General features: G+C 43.4%; 1 protein-coding gene across 2 annotated transcripts; it reads right to left on the reverse strand.

The window, feature by feature from the left end:
• Positions 1-235: 235 nt before the first annotated feature.
• On the reverse strand, positions 236-15,638 carry CHKB (choline kinase beta). Of its 2 annotated transcripts, XM_078597022.1 has the most exons (12): positions 14,999-15,638; positions 11,728-11,979; positions 9,557-9,665; positions 9,306-9,419; positions 8,913-9,046; positions 7,325-7,429; positions 6,670-6,728; positions 6,467-6,551; positions 5,561-5,669; positions 4,922-5,028; positions 3,983-4,064; positions 236-3,846 (listed from the first exon to the last, which is right to left on the reverse strand). In XM_078597022.1, the coding sequence occupies exons 1-12, from the start codon at positions 15,070-15,072 to the stop codon at positions 3,787-3,789; spliced, it is 1,290 nt and encodes a 429-aa protein (XP_078453148.1). In that variant the 5' UTR covers positions 15,073-15,638; the 3' UTR covers positions 236-3,786. The 2 variants fall into 2 exon arrangements, with proteins under 2 accessions (XP_078453148.1, XP_078453149.1); XM_078597023.1 differs by lacking the exon at positions 236-3,846 and having other exon boundaries at positions 3,977-4,064; positions 5,644-5,669.
• Between the last annotated feature and the right edge of the window lie 5,664 nt (positions 15,639-21,302).

Here is a 21,302-nt window from a genome sequence, read left to right on the forward strand (position 1 = left end):
CCATCACACACCCAGCACCAACCACCACCAACCACCAACCAACCACCACCAACCAACAACCACCACCCACCACCAACAACCACCACCCACCACCAACAACCACCGCCCTTTTTTTCTTCACAACGCCGCGTTTTTGGCTTTCGCCTCCCACCACCTTGCATATCCACCTGGTGGCGCCCTTCTACGAAGCAAAATCAATCAATCCGGTAGAAATAAAACAACAACAAACATTGGCCGTGCTTTGGCTGAAATGTATATTCAACAAAGTTGACAGTTTACGGAATGTTCATCCTGTGCACACCATGAACAACACTGTACTGTCGTGGAACAATGCGTGTGCGTCTATTTGAAATGCAAATATTTAGCATGCACGTTTAAAATATTTGGTTTTGTCTATATTTGAATAAAGTATATACTGTGCATACACCATTAATACTGCTAAAAACACAGTGCGATCGTCTATCTGCCCATTCTGGTATAAAGATCATCAAGCTTGATTTAAAGCTTTCGTGACTGCAGGATTTGTTTTATTTTATTTCTAACTACGTGACTTTACCGAAAGAACCAAAGAGTATGATCATCAGGCTAATGTGTATAATTTGTTACAAGGAAGTAATAATGTAGAGGGTGGTGAGTTTTTATTCTAGGTTCATGCCTGTAATTATTTTTTTTCCAAAAATTCACCTTTTAATCCATTTGGTTTACAAAAATATGCGCTGTACACCTGCCAAACGAAACCATTTTCAGTCATCCGAATATTTATACTGGAGGAATCCGATGAGCAACAAAGCTCTCTACCACGGATGTCCAGTAGGGGCGGATCAGCCCACTGCTGGATCAAGTCTGCTCCATGAAGAATGCCCATGATGATCCTTTGACAATGGTATCTACATCACTCACAATCCATCTGCATTCTCTTTTAACGTTCAGTCAAGTTAGTGATTCATTTCCCTCCGATTACAAGACTCCTTTCACAGTACGTATGGCCAAAGAACGAATGTGCCCGTACCAATTAGATCTCGGAAGCTATGCCGGGTTGATCACCATGCACGACGATGGTGGTGTTGTAGGTTGCTCAGGGCTACGCTGTGAACAATGGGGGGCAGTGCAGAGTTGTTTTCACTGTGTACTGTTACTATGTTCCCACGTACTAGTTGCCCGCGTCTTGCAACCCACACTAATGAAAGAGAAAGTGTGGTGAAACAATCCCCGTGACCACGGCAGCATAGGGAGGGGCCTTCATCCAGCAGTTGGATTTACAAAAGAGCTGTAGATTTGACCCCACATTACCTCAACACATTCATCAATATTACTGCTTTAAAAGAAAGATAGATGACGTTTCGGGCAACGGCCCTACTGCAATTGTGCTTGTGGGCCACTGCCAACGCAGCATCCCAAAATAGCGTCTCATTTACAGGATATGGATTATATATGAGGTTCTCCTAACACGTTTCCCAGCCACGAATTATCTAAATAATAATGCCATTGAGTATCAAGACTTGATTACAAGAGGTGTTCCTGCCTATACATGATTTGGCCAATTCCCAAAATGAGAGTTTGGCTTGGGAGAGGAAACCCGAAGGAATATATGTGTAAAAACCAACACATAACGAGGGGGATTACACACACATTGAGCACGTGCCTTTTCGCAAGACCACATTTGGCTAATATATAAGCCACGTTGAGTATCTAAAAATAAATGTAGGAAAACAATCACTAAGTTTTTATGAACATATGTACCGTGTGTAAAATGTTTAATCACCTCGGACAGCCTTCTGTGTGTTATTGCCCAGGCTAAATTATGAAATCATACATTATTGAAGCAAACATTTTGACTTGCCCAGATTTTAATGAACAGTAAAAGGTTTGTTTGGACAGGGCTTAATTGATATCATTAAACCAATGTAGAACGTATCACAATTGAATACGACTACTGAATTTAATTAGAGAATATATGTACAGTACATGTAAATCGGACACAATAATACTCGTGGATTTTATGAATTATAAAACAAAAATATGAGAATGCACCGTAAAGATGAAAGTAATCTTTAAGGAAATTGCTGACAGTCGGGAGTTAACACGGTATGTCGCACATCCACCTTATGATCAATTAACTGCCAGGGCAGTATGTGGACGTTTTGGCGGTACACCAATGCATCATACAGCAGTCTAAATTCAAAATCTGAACCGACATTCGTCTTTCGACTGCTTCGACATCGCGATAACCGATTTTGACGCACCACTACGCAACATTTTTTGACCAGGGTTTCGAATCGCCGAAAAAAAGATAATTCTTGTTAAAAATTGCTTTTTATATACCGCTCACCTGTGTACCGCCAATACGCTCATTTGTGCAACGTGCAACTTAGATTTTGTTTAATGTTCGCATCATAGTATTTTACCTTTCCACAGCCTCCAGCGAGTCAGATATACAACGTTGTATTGTAGGGTAAATGTTGATGGTTATTTTAAGTCAGTGTGTTAAGCAAATGTAAAATAGTTGAGATTATTTGTGATCGAAGCAGCAACTATCATTGAGCAGATAGTATATATTGAGCATAACTAACCAACATAATTGGCTGTACAGTTTCAGATTGTAAATAACAGATCCCATAGGGCTGCTCTTTCTTATCTATGAGCAATAATAGACATTTGGCCATGACACCCATAAATTATGTTTTTAACGTTTTTTCTTTATAAAATACACTTTTGGAATATATTTTTTACATGTAAGAGCACCTTTATCATTTACAGTATATACAACCTTTTAAAGAGAGATTTAGGTTATAAAAGGATTATGATCATTCTACGTAATTTCTTTATTAAATAGATGCTTGTGTTAATGCCCTACTGGATAAAGCCTCTCCACTGTTAATAGTTTGTTGAAACAAATATAAATGAGACTGCATGTGGTTGTGCTACATAGTTCTCTGATGTGCTTTAGGGTTTATACTGTGTTTGTTCGGCACGATGCCCTCCATTTCACTTCCCGAAGATGCTGGCAGCACAAAGAGTGGAACGTCGTACATTTTGCCGAACAACTCGCGGTACTGACCAAAAACACATCAGAGAACAAGAGCTGTAAATGCTCTTTCATTGTGTTCAAGCAACAAGTACGGTTGAGTATATGTCAGCCATTCTTAAACAACACGTGCAAGAACGGTGTAACTCACCAACACATTTAGTGTGCAAATAACTGTACAGCTTCCCAAATTCCAAAAGTTACAGATTCCAAAGGACTGGTCTGATCTATGAACTGTAATTAGTAGCATTTTGGACATGCCAAAATAGAAAACAAATTGTTTTAACCTTTCTATAAAAGCTATTAATAGGAATACATTATAGATATATAGATATTTTAACATGTAATTGCAGCTTGATCATTGGTATACAATATTGTAAGATAGACCGAAATAAAAATGATTTCGTCCTTCATTTATAATGCACTATCTCTTGTCACTCCACTCCTGGATGCAAGCCTCCCCACACCATGTCAATCATGCAGGTCGTTGACCATACTGCACCATGCTGGTCATTGCAGGTTGCAGATTTGTTCAGATATTGCTCAACATTGATATTAGCCTTTAACCATTTCCAGACCTTCATCCAGCAGTGAACTGGCAAACATTTTTCTAGGGCAAGTTAAATTTTGGATTCGGGCTATGATTGCGATAAGGGAAAACTAAAAAAATAAAATGTCCATTTAACATTTATTTACACTGAAATAATTCCAATTACAGGCATACATTTATAACACACAGTGCTGTTTTTTCATAAAACACACTAGCCTTCCATGTCCCGCTTCTGTGTGAAGTACATCTTGAATCGATCTTGAGCATACTCCTGTAAACAATAATATTTCTACCATCAAGCTGTTTTTTTGAACAAGAACGTAAGTGAACTTCCAAAATAAATAAATAAAAGGTGCTAATTGCCAACAGTGCGGTTGCAAAGTGCCATACAGAATTGCTGCCCTTACCAAGTAACCAAAGGAGATGGACGACATCTTGGCCTGAAGGATTGCCCAGAGGCCCCAGTAGAAATGTGATGCCAGAGCGAACCTGCACGCGGTGCACAGGCGCACAAGAAGCAGTGAAGAGTTCAGGAGAGAGAAAAAAAAAGTGTTTGCAAATGTAACCAGGGTCACCCCAGAGGGGCTGGAAGCCCGGGGCGGAATGTCATGTGGAGCCCCTTTAAAAGTGAGAAAAATTTCGGTCCATCATGGGCTCTTCCTTTTTGTGAATCCCAGAGCTAATTGCTCATTTTGTTCCCCCCCCTGCCCATGCCCTGCCCCCCCCCCCCCGAACCTTAAACCCCCCACCTGTTCCCCCACCCATCCTCTGGGCAGCACTGCATTTAACGACTAATTCATGCAACTGTGATCACTACAACAGCACAGCAGATTAATCACATTGCTCATTCCAATAAAAGGATAACTGACTTAGAAGGAGAAAATAACTCAGCTTGAGCAATTAAACAAGTATCGGTACGTTCGTGTACAGCCCTTTTATTAATCCACTGCTGAAAGGGGAGCCTCCCCACACCACGTGGGGTTATTTGCCTATCCTTCACCAAGTTGAATCATTCATTTTCAATAGGGAAGAGTTTTCTCTTTCGTGACATGTGTTAATGATCTACACATCATTTTTGTTGCAGTAGCATCCTGATTATAACCATGGTAGAATGGAAGCTGTCAAGTGTAGCTTATCAAATCAACATGTGTTCATGTATATAAATTACATCAGGTTCATGAGCAGTGTACAGCTTTTGTAAGGATGCATGCATTTTTATCCATCCTAATAGTTTCCGACTACCAATAATTTGAAACAAATTACACTTATTCGATTAAAAAGGTGAAATGAAAACCAGTTAAATCAGCACCGACTCTGCTGGCTGTAATGTTCACGTGTACTCTCACCGATTCACTTCAAACAGCATCTGTGCTACATGCTTGTCAGATTGCGCTGCAGAAATGTTGTGTTCTCTCCCCTGGTTCTCCATGATGTAGTTCCTTAGGAAATGAGTCTGCGAGAGGTGAAAACAAAATTACAGGCCTGTCGAGACATCGCTTCTTCAAGTATCATATATTCTTAGGCTCACGGCATGCACATTGATGCACGTGTTTAATTATTCTTTTTCATTTTGTACATTTACGCAATTTGGATCTACGACACCAGCAGCCACCCCAGGCGCGACGCATTACCCACAACGATGTAAATAACCTCCTGAATTACATTCCTGAATCATGAGAATTCATCAAATTGTGAGACAGAAAATCATTATTTGCATATCTTTGATCAAATTTTTTAACAATTTCTGCGCTGTTGTAATGCGATAGCATTTTATTTTCTTCAGGAAAAATCCACTGAGCCCCAAGAATAAATTGCGAGAGGGTTTAACAGTGGAACGTTGGGCCAATTACATTAATAATGAATCATTGTCAAACACTACAATCTGATGCAATAGAGTGCTAATTCGGCACAATGCCCGAGACGCAGAGTGAACGGCATACTTAAAGAATAGCAAATTGACAAAATGAAACGGTTCATCAGAGCACCTGCTGATCAAGAGTTGGGTACCGCTTCGCATTCGAATGAAAATAGGGCCAAGTGTCACAGGCGTAGTCATATATCCACTCACAGAAGTGGTTCCCAATGTCGAATCCCCTGTGAACGACACACACACACACGATAAAGGTTAACCAACCGCATTCCCACAGATAATCCCCTCCACGTGCATGTCCTCTAAAGGTCTGAAGAGAGACATGCAGGCGTCAGTATTGATTACAAAGCATCCCCCCCTCTGCAGACAGTCCACCCCACACCCATATGTCACCTCCTGCTTTAAACCTGCCACGCAAGGCAGCTGGCCATGCATGCAATTTGCATTCATCAGTCGTATTCCGCTGGGACATGGGGAAACCTATTGAGCGGTCACTGAACAAATTCAATTGATTACCTCTTGCTTGACACAACTGCAATTCCACTATAATTTATTCCAGCGGTGGGCTTACTGTAATGATTTGGTTTGGGAAACTCGTTCAGAAGAACGGTTGCGATAAGTGGAGGGCAGAAGGGGCCTAGGAGGGTGCGATGCAAGGATGTGGTGGAATGACATGAGGATAGTGGATGTGACTGGAGAATAGACGTATACATTCATAACATTATTTACCCTTGTTAATGCTGCTAATTCTACATGTCAGGAGACGAAATAGAAGAACATATGGAGAGATAAAATCCCATAAGAGAATCCTATGTAATGGAACTTTATGCATAGAAGAAAAATAAGTGGGCTTACCACGAACCTCTGGCACACAAAGCTAAATCAAGGTTCTGTAGCAAGCTACATAATTGCCCTTTGTCAGCATATCGGTTTTAGCTGGGCGTCAAGCTGGTAATTAAGTTCTCCTAGACATGAAGCATTTGCAGAACACACACACACACTCTGTGAAATGCAATCAAACCTGTAGTTATAGCTGCAGTATTCAAAGTCTATGATCATAAGCTTCTTGCTTTTCTCAGAGCTTTCGTCCAGGAGCAGAATATTTCCTGAAAATTAAGGAGGAGCTCTGCTCAGGTCATTTGCAAAGCAGATGTACTTCCCCACCCAATGATTTCGAATTTTTCATTTGTCCAAGACATCTGCATTACAGAAACAACGACTTACCTTCCTGACAGTCGTTGTGGCAAAACACAACTGGGGATGGTGTAGCGTTGAGAATATCTCTGAAAACACAAAATGACAAAGGAAAATGTACCCCCATTATTGGAACCTCATTTGCCAGTAGAAAAATATAATTGTTTTTTTTACCGTTTTATCTGGCAACAAAACTGACACCTTTTTTTACAAAGAGTCATGTTTGCATTGATCACAATACCTGCAGTCGGAATGCAAACAAAAAACACAACTCTGATAATGTATGCACTGTCCTTGAAGTTGATTGGTCCACACCCGAGACAGCTTTCCTTCTGGTCCAATACCATGTAAGACTAGGTTCTCAGGAAAGCTGTCTCGGGTGTGGACCAATCAACTTCAAGGACAGTGCATATCATTATCAGAGTTATCTTTTTTGTTTGCATTCCGACTGCAGGTATTGTGGTCCATGCAAACATGACTCCTTGTAAAAAAGGTGTCAGTTTTGTTGCCAGATAGAAGGGTAAAAAAACAATTATCATGTACCCCCATTATCTGCAACGAGGCTTAAACTTTATAGAATAAAATACATAAATAGATGTTTCGCATTCTTGAAATCATGTAACAGAGCAACCGAACGAGAAAATTACTCTGCACGATTGTCCCGTATGCTTGCTTGCTCTTCTACCTTAATCTTTGTAGCTCATTTGGCAAGTCACAGGCAAGTAGGTCGTCATATTTCATCTTTTTGGAGCTCTCCGAGAAATCCAGTTTCATAACCTGCTTGAGGTACCTGCAAAGACAAAAACTAAAAGTAACCCAACCGTTGGCCAATTACGATTTGTGACAGCAGACTTTAACCAACACCCATGGTGGGCATTCCATGCTGTGATTAAGCCTACAATGATACATATAGTGTGTGTTTTTGCAGATAAAGCTCATACTGAAAGCTTAAGGGCCGTGTAGTTGTTAAACATTCCCAGTGATCTGATGAATTGTCATTGCTGTATTTGGGGGTCACGATTCGACTTGAGAACATGTTCTGTTTGTCTTGTTCAACCCCCCCCCCCCCCTCATGATTTTTTTTCAGTTTTGTTCGCATCATAAACTATTTTGCTAAGCTATTTTTTTTAACCAGATAAGGCTCACCGAGCCATATAGCTCTTTTTCAGAAGCGACCCGGCCACAAATGATAGCACAATGAAGTCGCCTATCATGTGGAAATGTATAGCAGCCAAATACTCGAAATGCATGTTTCTAAATGTGGAGGGGAAAACCGGAGGAAATGCACGCGTCCACGAGAAGAACATGCAAACTCCAAATATACAGGTGTTGAGGAGCAGAGTGATGACGAGATGTCACACTCGCCTCGGGAGTAGTGACGTCATGTCCCCTCGGGGTATTTGAGGGGGGACCGGTGACATAGGCGAGGTCTTCGCCAGGGAACCGGGAACGTGAGCGGTGGGGAAGTGGGGGCCCAGGGTAAGGGAGAAATAGCACTAGGCTAGGGGGGGGCTACTTTACCCGGCTGGCCGAGTTGGATGAACCGTCCGTCAGCGCTGTGGGAAGAGCCCGTTAGCCTGGAAGGCGTCTGGATTTCCCAGTACCCTTCCCCTGGGGAGATTGAGCTTAGCCAGTGGCTTGTGTTAGCCCTTCCCAAAAGCTAGGCGAAATCCCTTAATAAACCGTTTGGTATCAGCCCCGACAACGTCTGCCTTCGTGTCGTGTTTCACACCTCAACGCAGGTATCAGAGTCGGTGTCGAACCCACGACTTCCGATATACCAGGCGAGGTAGTTAACACCTCGTCACAGTGGCGCCCCACGGTGGTAAGAGTGGGACATGAGCATCTACAATTCGCATAAGCTGTCTATTTATTTCACACGCACATCTCGATTCTGGTCTCGTGAGTTTAAAAAGTAATGTCAATCGATTAATTATTGTATCGTGACATGCCCCTATGCTTTACATAGCAAGTTTGGTGAGTTGGGTGCAGTTTATGCCATTGTGTTGTGTTTATGGTTGAGTTCATCCAAGATAAAGGATGATTCGACAGTGGTGTTAAAGCGACAGGTCATATTTTTTGGAAGACAATAATGAGCATTATTATTTTATAATTTTATAATTATTCTATCTACGTGACTTTACCGAAAGACCCAAAGAGTAATAATGAACATATTTTGGCAAGACATGACTAAATAATAACATTCATAAGCATAACAAGAACGATGAGTCATTACCATTGATAATAATTTAATCAGCAACACAAATGATTACCTTTCTATGCTCTCATACAGCCACTTGGGTTCCTTGTTGAGGGGCACTTTCATAGAATGAAACTGTGCCATCTTGCACGCAATCAGTGCCGATAAGTCTGGGTCCCTGAGATCCACGCAGCTGAGTCGCTTACTCTTTAATGAAAGAAAAAAAATACGGTTTAGTTTGTGGACAGCATAGGTCGGAAAACGTCTCGATATTAAAGTCATCATATGGAAACATCAACACATAAATGCCATAAAGAATTGGAGAGCTATTACCAACAACCCTTGGATTCAGAAAACTCCATGTGCTGGAAATGGATGAAGACACATGCCATGGGAATGCTGTTGTTGCTTCCTTGGTTGTTTTCATTCAAGTTGTTGGACCGCTGTCATGGGTGGACATTCGTACCGGTATGAACTCTTCCAGCCGGCCCTCTGGAAAGACCCCGTACAGTGCAGGTCCCAGCTTCCTTTCGGCCAACGTGGCAAACATTACACTCTCCAACACAAGCGAACGAGGATCCTGCACCCACACATTCACAGCACAAGGTACATGTGGTATTTGTGAACTTTTAATTGGATTGAGTACAACCTCTTGCCAATCGGTACCACCGTGTATATATGTGTGTGTAAGCACGTGACCACACGTTAGGGCCCCACCTGCAGAATGGCTCCGTACATGCGCAGGAGGACTTGCCGTGGCTCCCCTCCCATGCTTGGCACATCAGAACGCAGCATGCACGTGTACAGCAGGTTACTCAATCCACCACTGTGCGATGACATGGGATGAGAGAAAAGAGCATTCACAAATGTGTAGTGACATGGAATGGGTCACTACGTAGCATAGCGTGGGTTTCTGGCAGAGAAGGGAATTTGCAGTTGCAGCAGCACTCTCTGTCAGAGGTCACGTGATGTAGGGGAAATGTTACAGAGGGGGCACGTGAAGTAAGCCCGGGAACCCGCTAGTGGGTTCTAGAAGGGGGGCGTGGCTGGGGCAGAGCGAGGCCACGCTGGGAGGATAAAAGGGGACCCCGAACGAAGGCTCAGGGCTGTCACCTGGAGTGGGATCCCGTCGTGCTGGTGGAGACTCCGTCTACATCTTCACCTTCTTGGCGTCGTCAGTCAGGCAGTCTGCCAGCTGTCCTGACTGGGAGCTGTAGTTGCTTATTGTGGACAGTGAAGGCTGTTAATAAATAAAGTGCCTCCTACTCCTAGTATCTCTGAGTGCGTCACGACAAATTTCAAATGAAAAACACAAGTGATGGTACTGAATACTTTACAGGCACAGCCATATCTTGTGGCCATCTTTGCTGATGAGATGTTAACCTCCTCGCCTGGTGTACAGGAGGCCGTGGGTTCGATCATGACCCCGATGCCTGTATATTTGGAGTTTGCATGTTTTCCCCGTAGTCGCACGGATTTTTTTCCGGGTCCTCTGATTTTTTCCTCCACATTTAGAAACATGTATTTAAAGTATTTGGCTGCTATAAATTTCCACATGATAAGCCATTTCGTAGAGCTATTATTTGTGGTCAGGTCACATCTGAAAAAGAGCTATAGAGCTCAGTGGGCCATACTTGGTAAAATAAAAAAAAAAGTTTCGTTTAACTCTCTCTCATCACTTTATCTGTCTCTATCTCAATGCAGCCATTTAGAGTTCCAGATGTAATTCACGGATAGCCAAAATAGCAAGTGGATGAATAATGAGGGAATTTTGCATGAAGAATAAAGTCATAATTTACAGCCCTTTGCCAATCCAAAACGAAGGCTTACCCACACCATGCTGGTCTTGGGGATTGTTTAACTATATTTCACCATGCTGGTTAGTGCTGACTGGTGGACCAGGACCGGTTCAGATTTCACTCGTCGCTCATATCAGCCGTAGCTGGCAATTGCTGGGTTTGGAACACGGTGCACAAATCACTCCACCACCGCTCCACCATTTTGTTTCAAGTGAGAACTTAACAGTCAAGGAAAGCCAAGTTTGTGCAAGATATATATTGCATTCAAGGTTATTCAAAGATTCAAGAAATGAAATTCAATTAATAAAAAATACCTATTCTATAGGTGTGTGGTCATAAGATTGAGTGAAATAGTCTAGAAGTAGTGACAATTGGGTTTTTATTTTTAACCTGAAATGTGCGTAATATATGCCCTGAGACTCGCTTGTGAATGGGCCCTAGACCCCCACGGATAACCTGGGACTCATTTAGTGAAGGGCCTCCTGTGGATGTCCTCAAACTGACTGGTGCTGACCTTGCTGCCCCAGCTGTTCCTGGGGATCATTCTTGGTGCTAAGCCCTGGTGCTTCATCTCCGTCTGTGCTGAGATTGTATTCTCTTTCACCTCCCTTCCACGTTTCCCTGCCGTGACCACCAATCTCCCATCCCACCAACTTCTACCTGAATGTATTTTTTGTTTCTCCCATTTTAGTAAACTATATTGAGCTGTACTCTTAGTTTCTTCGGTAAAGTCACGTAGGTAAAAAATGAAATAAAAATTAATAAAAATAAAAGAAATAAAATATTTTTATTCTTTTATTTTTATTATTATTATTATTATTTTATTTGTATAAATTTTTATTTCATTTTTTACCTACGTGACTTTACTGAAAAAAACTAACAGTATGAATCCTTGCAGTCACGAAAGCTTCAAATCTAGATTTATATTGAGCTGCGATTGCACTTAGATGCGATATAGATTGAAAGAGTTGCTGTTGTTGTTTCTGAATGATAAGAACTTTGTTGCGATATGTAATCACTAGCAGTGGCGCTATTTCATAGTTGTAATACATTTGATGAAAAATAGTGAGTATGTGAGGCTTCAATTACGTGACAACGCTGATGATGAAGTCATCCTCGCTGATGTGTTTCCACGTCCCAGCGAGATATTCCCGGCAGCACTCGTACGCCCAGCGTCGCATCTCGGGCGATACCTCCGATCGGAGGTTGAGCTGCGCTTTCTGCGCAGCGACCGCCTTCATACATATTCCATCGCCGGTCACTTTATCCTTGTCGGAAAAAATATCCCGACAGCTTCTTGAGCAAGTTCTTGAAATGTGCAGGCTCCTTACATTCCCACACCTGCCAAACACATTAGGCACAGCTGTCAGAAGATGGATGTTCTTGTCAGACCAACTAAATTCTATCGTACAATAAACATTGCGTTGTTTTAAAGATAACTGCTAAATTCTTGATAAGCATGCACATTGCAAATATGGTTTGACATTAATGGATGGGGAACATTACAGATTAAATTTACACTTTAAAGCAAAAAAAATCCATAAAATACCTAATCTATATATTACTAAGTTAAAAGTAGTTCTGGTAAATTTAAATATCATTGCCAAAATGTAAAAACAACATACTTCACGACTGCATTGATGTGGCTAAGGTGAATAATTTGATACTAAATTGTAATCCATTGGGTACACAAACAGATACACCACTATTATATTTGTTTAAAATGTGCAATTTAATCTACAGCCCCGCATAACTAATGATCAATGGACGACTGTGCTTTATTCATCGGTAGTAAACTGAGTGGCACTGAGTCTCAGCATTGAAAGCATGGTGCAAAAGGTCGCCATTTGTCGTAAGCACATTGGAAATATCTGCCCCTTACCCAACTGTGTAAATAATTCCTATTCCACATCCCCAGGTTATCTCGGGCAACTTTTTCTAAGATGTTTTGCTAAATATGTATAGCCGTCTTTCGATCCACTGCTGGACCAAGACCTCCCCATTTCGCATGGGTTGAGGGAGTCGTTTGACCATGTCATCATGCCGGTCAGTGTGGCTCGAAGCTGGTGAGCACAAATGTGGGAGCACAGAAACAAAGCACAACAATGCATATCGAGACACAGCTCTATGTATCCACCACCACATAGCTCCACGGCACTGTGATGATCTGTTTGTGCACATTGGTCACCCACGCTCAACCCGGTGTGGGCTTTCAAGAGAACTTTGAAATGCGTTCACAGTGCAATGTCCTGGAATGTTCTGTTAGCAGTGCATATCTGGTAAACAGCAGATAAGAGGCAGATGTCAGTGCTACTGTTGTTTGTGAAACGCCAGATGTAGTACTGTACAGTACTTTGGACCCCCGATACATTCACAGACCGAAAGTAAATTTGGAATGCATTAATTGTTGGTAGGTTTGTGATTTGGCATGCATATATCAACGTATGCATGCAGTCCTATGCTTCAAATCATTTACAATTGTCAGCACAACGAGTATGGTTAAGAATTACAATATGTGTCATTTATCTGGGAAAGTCCCATTGGCTCTCAAGGGATGCTTGACTGCCTTCTCAGTCCAAAGTTCGGAAATTTGCCCGGATAATAGTTCACACCTCAATAACTTTGCCTTAGAAGTAGTTTACATTTTTTTTATTGCAGTGTATAATCCCGTGCTGTAGGTAGAGCTCGTGTACTATAATAATTTACAGCTCCTTATCAATCCACTGCTGGATGAAGGCCTCCCCTTCACGCTGTGAGGGTCACGGGGAAGAGGGGTTAAAATCGATTTCGCCACTGTTGATCTTTGCTGGGAATCGAACTCTGGTGACCACCGTATCACCCTCACTCAGTGCACTGTACTGTAATACACACGTATTCTACATTATACGTGATATATGTCCCATGTCCTCTAATCTAAGAAGTCTTCCAAAGTTGGGCGCTCAAGGTAAATTATTAGAACGAAAGCCATGCTGCAGTTCGCTACACAACCAACAACATCTGTTGCAGAGACATAACTAAGTGGAGTGTTACGTGAGTGAGGATCGGGATTAAAATGATGACGCTAAACGGCTTTTGGAAAATGTAGAAATGAAAAGCAACATTACCAGCGTGTCTAAATAAAATTGTTTTAGCCTGGGCATTAATGAAGAGAATGAGAATACTGCTGCAGTGTTTGTTACACGTGATCTGTTCTATGGTCTGGACAATTTCAAAGTCTCGACAAAAGAAAACTGAAAGCAACAGAAATTCGTTTTTTTTAAGGATGTTCAAAAATGCCACGGACAATCATAAGACGAGTGACATCAATGTATTTTGGATTGTAGCAGTACTGGAAGAAAATAAATAAGACTAATTTGAGAAAGGCAACGTTATATTTATCTCGGACATGCAATGAGCAAACAAGAGATTGAATTAGTTTTTTTTTACCGACAACATTATCGGTACAACTGGAAGCCAAGAGATACTCTTAAATTACGTAACTATTTTGAACTGGATGAAACTGGGAGCATTTGATGCAAAGTCATTGAGTATTATCATATATTGGTTGCTGTTGTTTTCGTAATGTTTGCCGTTGTAACTTGCTGACCCGCCAATACTGGACATCTCTGAACAAGAGCTTCGTGGCTCTACGGATTCCTCCAAGTCTAAATAAAGATTCTGACTCTGAAACAGCAGGAAATGTCAAGATCGCCGACATCTCTGAGATAAGTGCATGGCACAGAGCTACCATGTGAACAGAGATGCCACGTGAACAGAGATTTAATGTAAATAGAGATGCCATGTAGGCAGAGATGCAATGTGAACAAGAGATATCATGTATTTCGATTTAAAGCGTTCGTGACTGCAGGGATGCATCTTCTTGGTTCTTTCGGTAAAGTCACGTAGAAGGAAAATAATAAAATAATAAAAATACAAAAAAGTTATTATATTATAATATTTGTATTTTATGAAGTAAAATTTTTATTATTTTATTATTTTCCTTCTACGTGACTTTACCGAAAGAACCAAGAAGAAGATACCATGTACACAGACATGCAATGTGAACAAGAGATGCCGTGTACACAGACATGCAACGTACACGCGTAAACATAGTCAAACGAATTAACTCGCGGCAAATAATCACAGCACACTTACTCTGTGTTTAGCACAGCATTAGGCAGGAGTTATTCAAACCACCAAAACACCCACACACACACAGGCGGGCGCGGGGAGGGAGGCAGGCTCTCTGAATAACTTTGTCAACCGGCACGAGTGACACCGCACATCCCAAATCGCAATGCTCGCGACGCCGAGCAAACACGAAGGCTGTCCAAACAAACAAACAAACACTAAAATAATCGAGTGAATGGAGGCGACAGACCTGACGTGATGAGTTCGCCTCGGCCTCAGAATTCTTGCTGCTCGCACAGCGGCGCGTGCCATCGCCTCGATCATCTTTAAAGCGCAAACGCAGCGCCCTCGTTCAAAAGGGGCCACCACTCCCGTTGACACCGTGGAGATCTCGCTGCTGCACTCGAAACGACAGTGAACAGGGGGAGGGGGAGGACAACCCGAGGCTATTTTAACTTCTCATACGCAAGGAGTGCGATTTAGGGGGTGGGGTGGGTGGGATGATGCGGCCGGCACGTGCGAACACGTGTCCGCTCAGCCGAGTTAAAGGGCTCGATCCAGAGGAGGTCTCTTCCCACATCGCGCCGCGCGACTTTTGGACCATTACGTCGTAACTTGCGTCGGCGTGCCACTCGTAAATGGCCCTTCTTATCTCTCGCGCGGCACGGACTAACGACGGGTCGCTTGCCGTGTACGCTGCTGTTGCTGCTGGAGAAAAGAGTGTGAACGAATGAGTGAGAGATGGAGGCGGGGAGCTGGAGAGTGAGAGAGAGTGGGAGCCGGAGAGTGAGTGAGAGAGTGAGTGAGAGTGAGTGAGAGAGTGACAGAGTGAGTGAATGAGAGCTGGAGAGTGAGAGAGTGAGTGAGAGTGAGAGTGAGTGAGAGTGAGTGAGTGAGTGAGAGAGTGAGTAAGTGAGAGTGAGTGAGAGAGTGAGTAAGTGAGAGTGAGTGAGAGAGTGAGTAAGTGAGGGTGAGTGAGAGTGAGTGAGAGAGAGTGTGACAGAGTGAGTGAATGAGAGCTGGAGAGTGAGAGAGTGAGTGAGAGTGAGAGAGTGAGTGAGTGAGAGTGAGTGAGAGAGTGAGTAAGTGAGAGTGAGTGAGAGAGTGAGTAAGTGAGGGTGAGTGAGAGTGAGTGAGAGAGAGTGTGACAGAGTGAGTGAATGAGAGCTGGAGAGTGAGAGAGTGAGTGATAGAGTGAATGAGTGAGAGAGTGAGTGAGAGAGTGAATCAGTGAGAGAGTGAGAGTGTGAGTGAGTGAGAGTGAGTGAGTGAGAGGGTGAATGAGTGAGAGCTGGAGAGTGAGTGAGAGTGAGTGAGTGAGAGTTGGAGGGGGAGAGTGAGAGAGTGAGTGAGTGAGAAAGAGTGAGTGAGTGAATGAGTGAGAGAGAGAGTGAGTGAGAGAGAGTGAGTGAGTAAGAGCTGGAGAGTGAGTGAGTGAGAGGGTGAGTGAGAGAATGAGTGAATGAGAGACAGTGAGAGGGTGAGAGCTGGAGAGTGAGTGAGAGTCGGAGAGAGATGACGTGAACACAACACACCCCCAACCCCCCTAAGCCACCACACCACCCGTCAGCCCGAACCCAGTGAGAGCATGAAAACACCCGAGCGAGCCAACTCCTCACACACGCACCCACCCATCACACCACCACGCCACCATCTGTCACGAAGGCAAAATATCCCCCCCCGTTATAGCCTTGACAGACTATAGGGGCAAGTGCTGTTAGCGAGCACATGTGGGGCCGTCCATAAATGACGTCACGCACCTGGGGGGGGGGGGGGGTCAGACATTTGTGACGATGTGTGACGAGGGGGGGGGGTGAGAAATGTGAAGTCACATCAAAATGCGCAGCTTTAAATACATATAGACAACACGTTCTACGTAATTAAATAGACTTTTTTTTATAAATGTTTTCTACTACAACATCAGAGTGCAGCGCCACATTAAATACGCATTACAATGACAATAGTTTAAAGAGATTTGAAGCATGTTTGTTTTGGGGGGGGGATGGGCAGAGCTTTGTGACGTCATATTTGAGGGGGGGGGGGTCTGACTTTTTGTGACGCCGTGTGACGAAGGGGGTGGGGGGTCAAAAATCGTCCAAAATCGCGTGACGTCATTTATGGACGGCCGCCTTTGACTCCCCAGTGGCGATGTTTACTACACAGCGCAGCAGGTAGTACTCATTTGAGGCCGAGTCGATCTAGAGGAAGGCGGCCCATGACCGGTTCAGATAAATCGTCGCTGGTGTCGACCCTGAGCGAGAGTTGAACTCGGGTCGCCGGGTTCATAATGGGGCTGAACGATGAATCGATTTCAAATCGAAATCGCAATTTGAAACAATGCGATTAGCAAACCTCAAAGGCTGCGATTTTTTTGCGATTTGAAAAGTCCGATTACTTTCTTATTGGAATTGTTTTATTTTTTATTATTATAACTTTTTTTTATTTAACTTAATTGTTCTATGTTTGATTGTTATATTTCAATTAAATATTTGAATAAATACATGTTGGAAGCAATTAATGTATTTTCAGTTCTCATCCTTGCATTAGAATATAGAGTCGTTCACATATTGATGGTATCATGTGGTAATGCTCCATCACATGTTTTAAATCTATTACACAGTGAATATTGTGAACTTTCACGCAGACACATAACAACGCGCTTGCAATGATGGCACGATTCAGAATCAGCATTCGATGCCAATGGGGGAAACTTTGTTGTCGTTGCTACTGCTGCTGCGTGACTTGTTTTGAATCATCCTTCTCCACTTTCGTACCGTGTGTGTTTGTGTGTGCCTGCATGCGTGTCCCGTGTCATTTGTACCGTCGATTTCTTTGTGTGCGTTTCAGCTGAACGTCGCGTGTTGGGGCGCTGTCTTCTTTAATTCGTCGTCTCCCCGGTCGTGTCCCTCCTCGTATGTGTAACGCTGTAAATGGCATGTGGCCTCATTTGTCTGCAGTTGCGAACGAGATCCACCAGGGGCAATACCTCGGACCGGCATCGGGGCCGCTGGGATCCCCTGGGATCCCCTCTCGGAACTCTCTGGAAGGGAGGCGTGGCGAGGGGCGGGCACGCCTCCAGAGCTGTATAAAAGCCGGACCTCTGGACGGCTCGGGAGCCAGTTGAAGACTGAAGCCCAGCTATTCAGGACCCTGGGACTCACCTGACCCGCCTTCCTTGTAAGGGCTGGGACCGAGCGGGCCAGTGGTCAGGACCTGTACCTTGGTTGGGTAAGGTCTGACCAGCGTCCCCTAAGTCACCCTTAGCCGGAGGACCCAGAGACCGTAGCCCCAGTAGTAGGGCACGTCAGTCCTGAGGCAGTACCTCCTTAGGCAGCGGGTGAAGGGGCCATAACCCCTTCAAGTGTTAAGGGTTCGCTACGCACTGTATCGTAGCCATTGTTAATAAACGTGTTTGCTTCTAACCGTTTGTCTCCACTCTCGTGAAAACCCGCACTACATTTGCATCGTCTCGTCCGGCGTCTTGTTTTGGTCACCGTCTTATTTATTGGTCTCCGTCGTCTCGTCGAAGCAATCGCGTCCGTTGCCCTCACGTTCCCGTCCTTCTGCTTTGTAAACACTTTCCACCGCCTTCCTTAGCATTGTCGTACTCCGTGCGCGCATGGCACAAACCACAGTGGAGTGGAGTCAATGATGCTTAATGCATGGGGGGGGAGGGGGGGTTAAAAGGAAGTAGCAAGGGAAGAGAGAAAGATCAAGGATGTAAGTAGGAACAGGGTGGAAAAGTGGAGAGAAAACCGGGAGCAAAAAGTCACGTGAAAGAGGAGAATCGGGAGGAGGAAGCTTAAAAAATGTCGATGCTGAATGCACGGAGCGGTTTCTGTTTTCAAAGGGGGCGGGGAGTGGATCTAGACACCGTTTTAGAGATATTCTGTGCGATTGTTTTCTGTACAGTCGTCGTTTTTGTCTCATCTGTGACGTGTGTACATGGACCGCTCTACTTACAAACGAGTGGGATTCCAGAGGGTCTGCCCGTAAGTCGATTTGTTCGTCAGTCCAACTTTACTCCTTTCGATTCCAAACATGTTGTGCGGCATGTACATTAAACACGGGGGAATGACTTTAAACGTTATATAATTTCGTGTAGATGCCACTGGCTCTTCGTGTTCTGCAGATGTAGACGCCACCACCGCCGTCTATTGCGCGGCGTTTGAACTTACGACACTTCGGTCCGAACAGGCAATTGGACATACAGACAGGTTTGTGCGTATCTCTGAAAAGTTCGTAAGTCGAATGTTCGTAACTAGATGAGTCGCTGTAGTTTGTAAGCGCTAGGCTGCGTCTCCTTTGTGTGTTACCGTTAACGCGAGAGGGCAGATATGCCGGTACATTAATAGCAACAACAACAACAAGAAAAAATCGATTCACGCAATACGAGTCGATGCATGTGTCGCGTAAAGGTGAATCGACCTGATAGATATTTATATTCCTTGTCAGCAGCGTAATCCAACACCGCGCACGCGAACCAGAATACCACTGCACGTGCAATGACCATGATTACAAATCGTGAACGTTGCCACACTACGCAGCAATATTTCTTACATTAAGTTGCACAATATATGTACAGTGTACCATGCTTACATGTCCCCCCCCCCCCCCGGTACGAAAGAAGTTCAACACATACATTAGGGGCCGTCCATAAATGACGTCACGCGATTTTGTACGATTTTTGACCCCCCTCCCCTTTTGTCACATGACGTCCTAAAAAGTCAGACCCCCCCTCAAATATGACGTCACAAAGCTCTGCCCCCCCCCCCCCCCAAAAAAAATATAAAACATGCTTCAAATCGCTTTAAACTGTTGTCATGGTAGTGCGTGTTTAATGTGGCGCTGCACTCTGGTGTTGTAGGAGAAATCGTTTATTAAAAAGTCTATTTAATTAAGTAGAACGTGTTGTCTATATTTATTTAAAGTTGCGCATTTTGATGTGACATCACATTTCTCAACCCCCCCCCCCTCGTCACACATCGTCACAAATATCTGACCACCCCCCCCCCCCCTAGGTGCGTGACGTCATTTATGAACGGCCCCTTACTTCATTCTGTAAACATGTCCACGTTTCTGATCCACGTTATAGCTGGTATCACGCAATAGGAACACGCTTCTTTCGGCACATGACGTTGCTTTTCGCAATCGTGTGCCGTTTCCAAAAGCACACCAACCCACTCTCATCCGCCTTTTTATTTCATTGATTTCAGTCTCTTTTCAATAACTGTCCTAGGTATATATATACACACACACACAATGATGTACTTTCGGTTGTGTGCCCCTGATAGACGGGAGCTTGTACATCACTTTTCTCTTGTTGATCTTGAGCACCACTTTACAGCTTCGCTTTTTTAAGTTCTTCATTCGTTTTGCTGGGGTTGACTTCAACTTTCCATGTTTCTGATCCACATGCCACAGGAAGAAATATGCAATGATTTAAACCTTTCTTTTTTTTTAGGCACATTATTACTAACCACGCGTTAGCCGCGCTCCAATTTTGTCCGGGACCATTCCCCCACGACACACAAACCCAAGCCGCAGCCACACGTGGTATCTGCACATGTGCAGACCTTCCCCTAGGTTGACTCAGCCGTAAATGAGCGCCTGGCACGGGGTGTGTTAACACCACACAAATTGTGTAATGTGTCGGAGTTTATAAGGTTAATATTATCACTTCCTTCTGTAACGTCATCACAACAGGACAAGTGCTGCAACATTTGAAGGGTGCCTTGGTGGTGTTTCTTGATAATAAAGGAGATAGCACATTAATTGTAACATCAGCACTGGGACATTTCCCGTCTCCATCCTCGGTGTGCCAGAAAATGTACTGGTACACCGATAAGCTTGCAAAGCCCCAATGTAGATTCAAATAGGGGTTATGATGCTGACACTATACTACACTATACTGTATTCTCTGCCGATCTACAACAGCAGAGGTTCAGATAATTTCAATAGAACCTGCAGCTGTTTCACCTGTTTAAGGTCTACAATAACTATCAAACGGCTATGGGGTTTGATTTAAAGCTTTCGTGACTACAGAGATTCATATTATTGGTTCTTTCGGTAAAGTCACGTAGAAGGGAAATAATAAAATATAAATATTGTTTTATATTTAGATTATTTTATTATTTCCCTTCTAAAGAACCAAGAATATGGCTATGGGTTTTGTCTAAATGTGAATTTGGATGTTCCTGACCCTCTACTTACGATCAATGAGAACCTTCATTGTGGTAAGAAGTTAAAGCCATTCCCTTCACTTTGGAGGTGTGTCAAGGATAGCTCTATAACTCAAACACGAGCTTTTTTGACAATGTGTTTCAAGAAGCATCCCACAGGTTTACAAGTGGAAGTTCCATCTTTTACAAATATAAAGGGAGGAAGATCAATGCCAGGGTAGTCAATAGATGGATCCCAACTGCTAAGTTATGCTATGTATGCTGATAAACTGGTAATTGCCACTCAATTTGAGGAAGAACCTAGAGCTTGTCAAAAAAAGATTGGGCCTTACCATATCTACCAAATCACCTTCCCTGGCATACTGTAATCAA

This window comes from Lampetra planeri, chromosome 8, assembly GCF_965212315.1.
Source record: "Lampetra planeri chromosome 8, kcLamPlan1.2.h2, whole genome shotgun sequence".
NCBI lineage: Eukaryota > Metazoa > Chordata > Hyperoartia > Petromyzontiformes > Petromyzontidae > Lampetra > Lampetra planeri.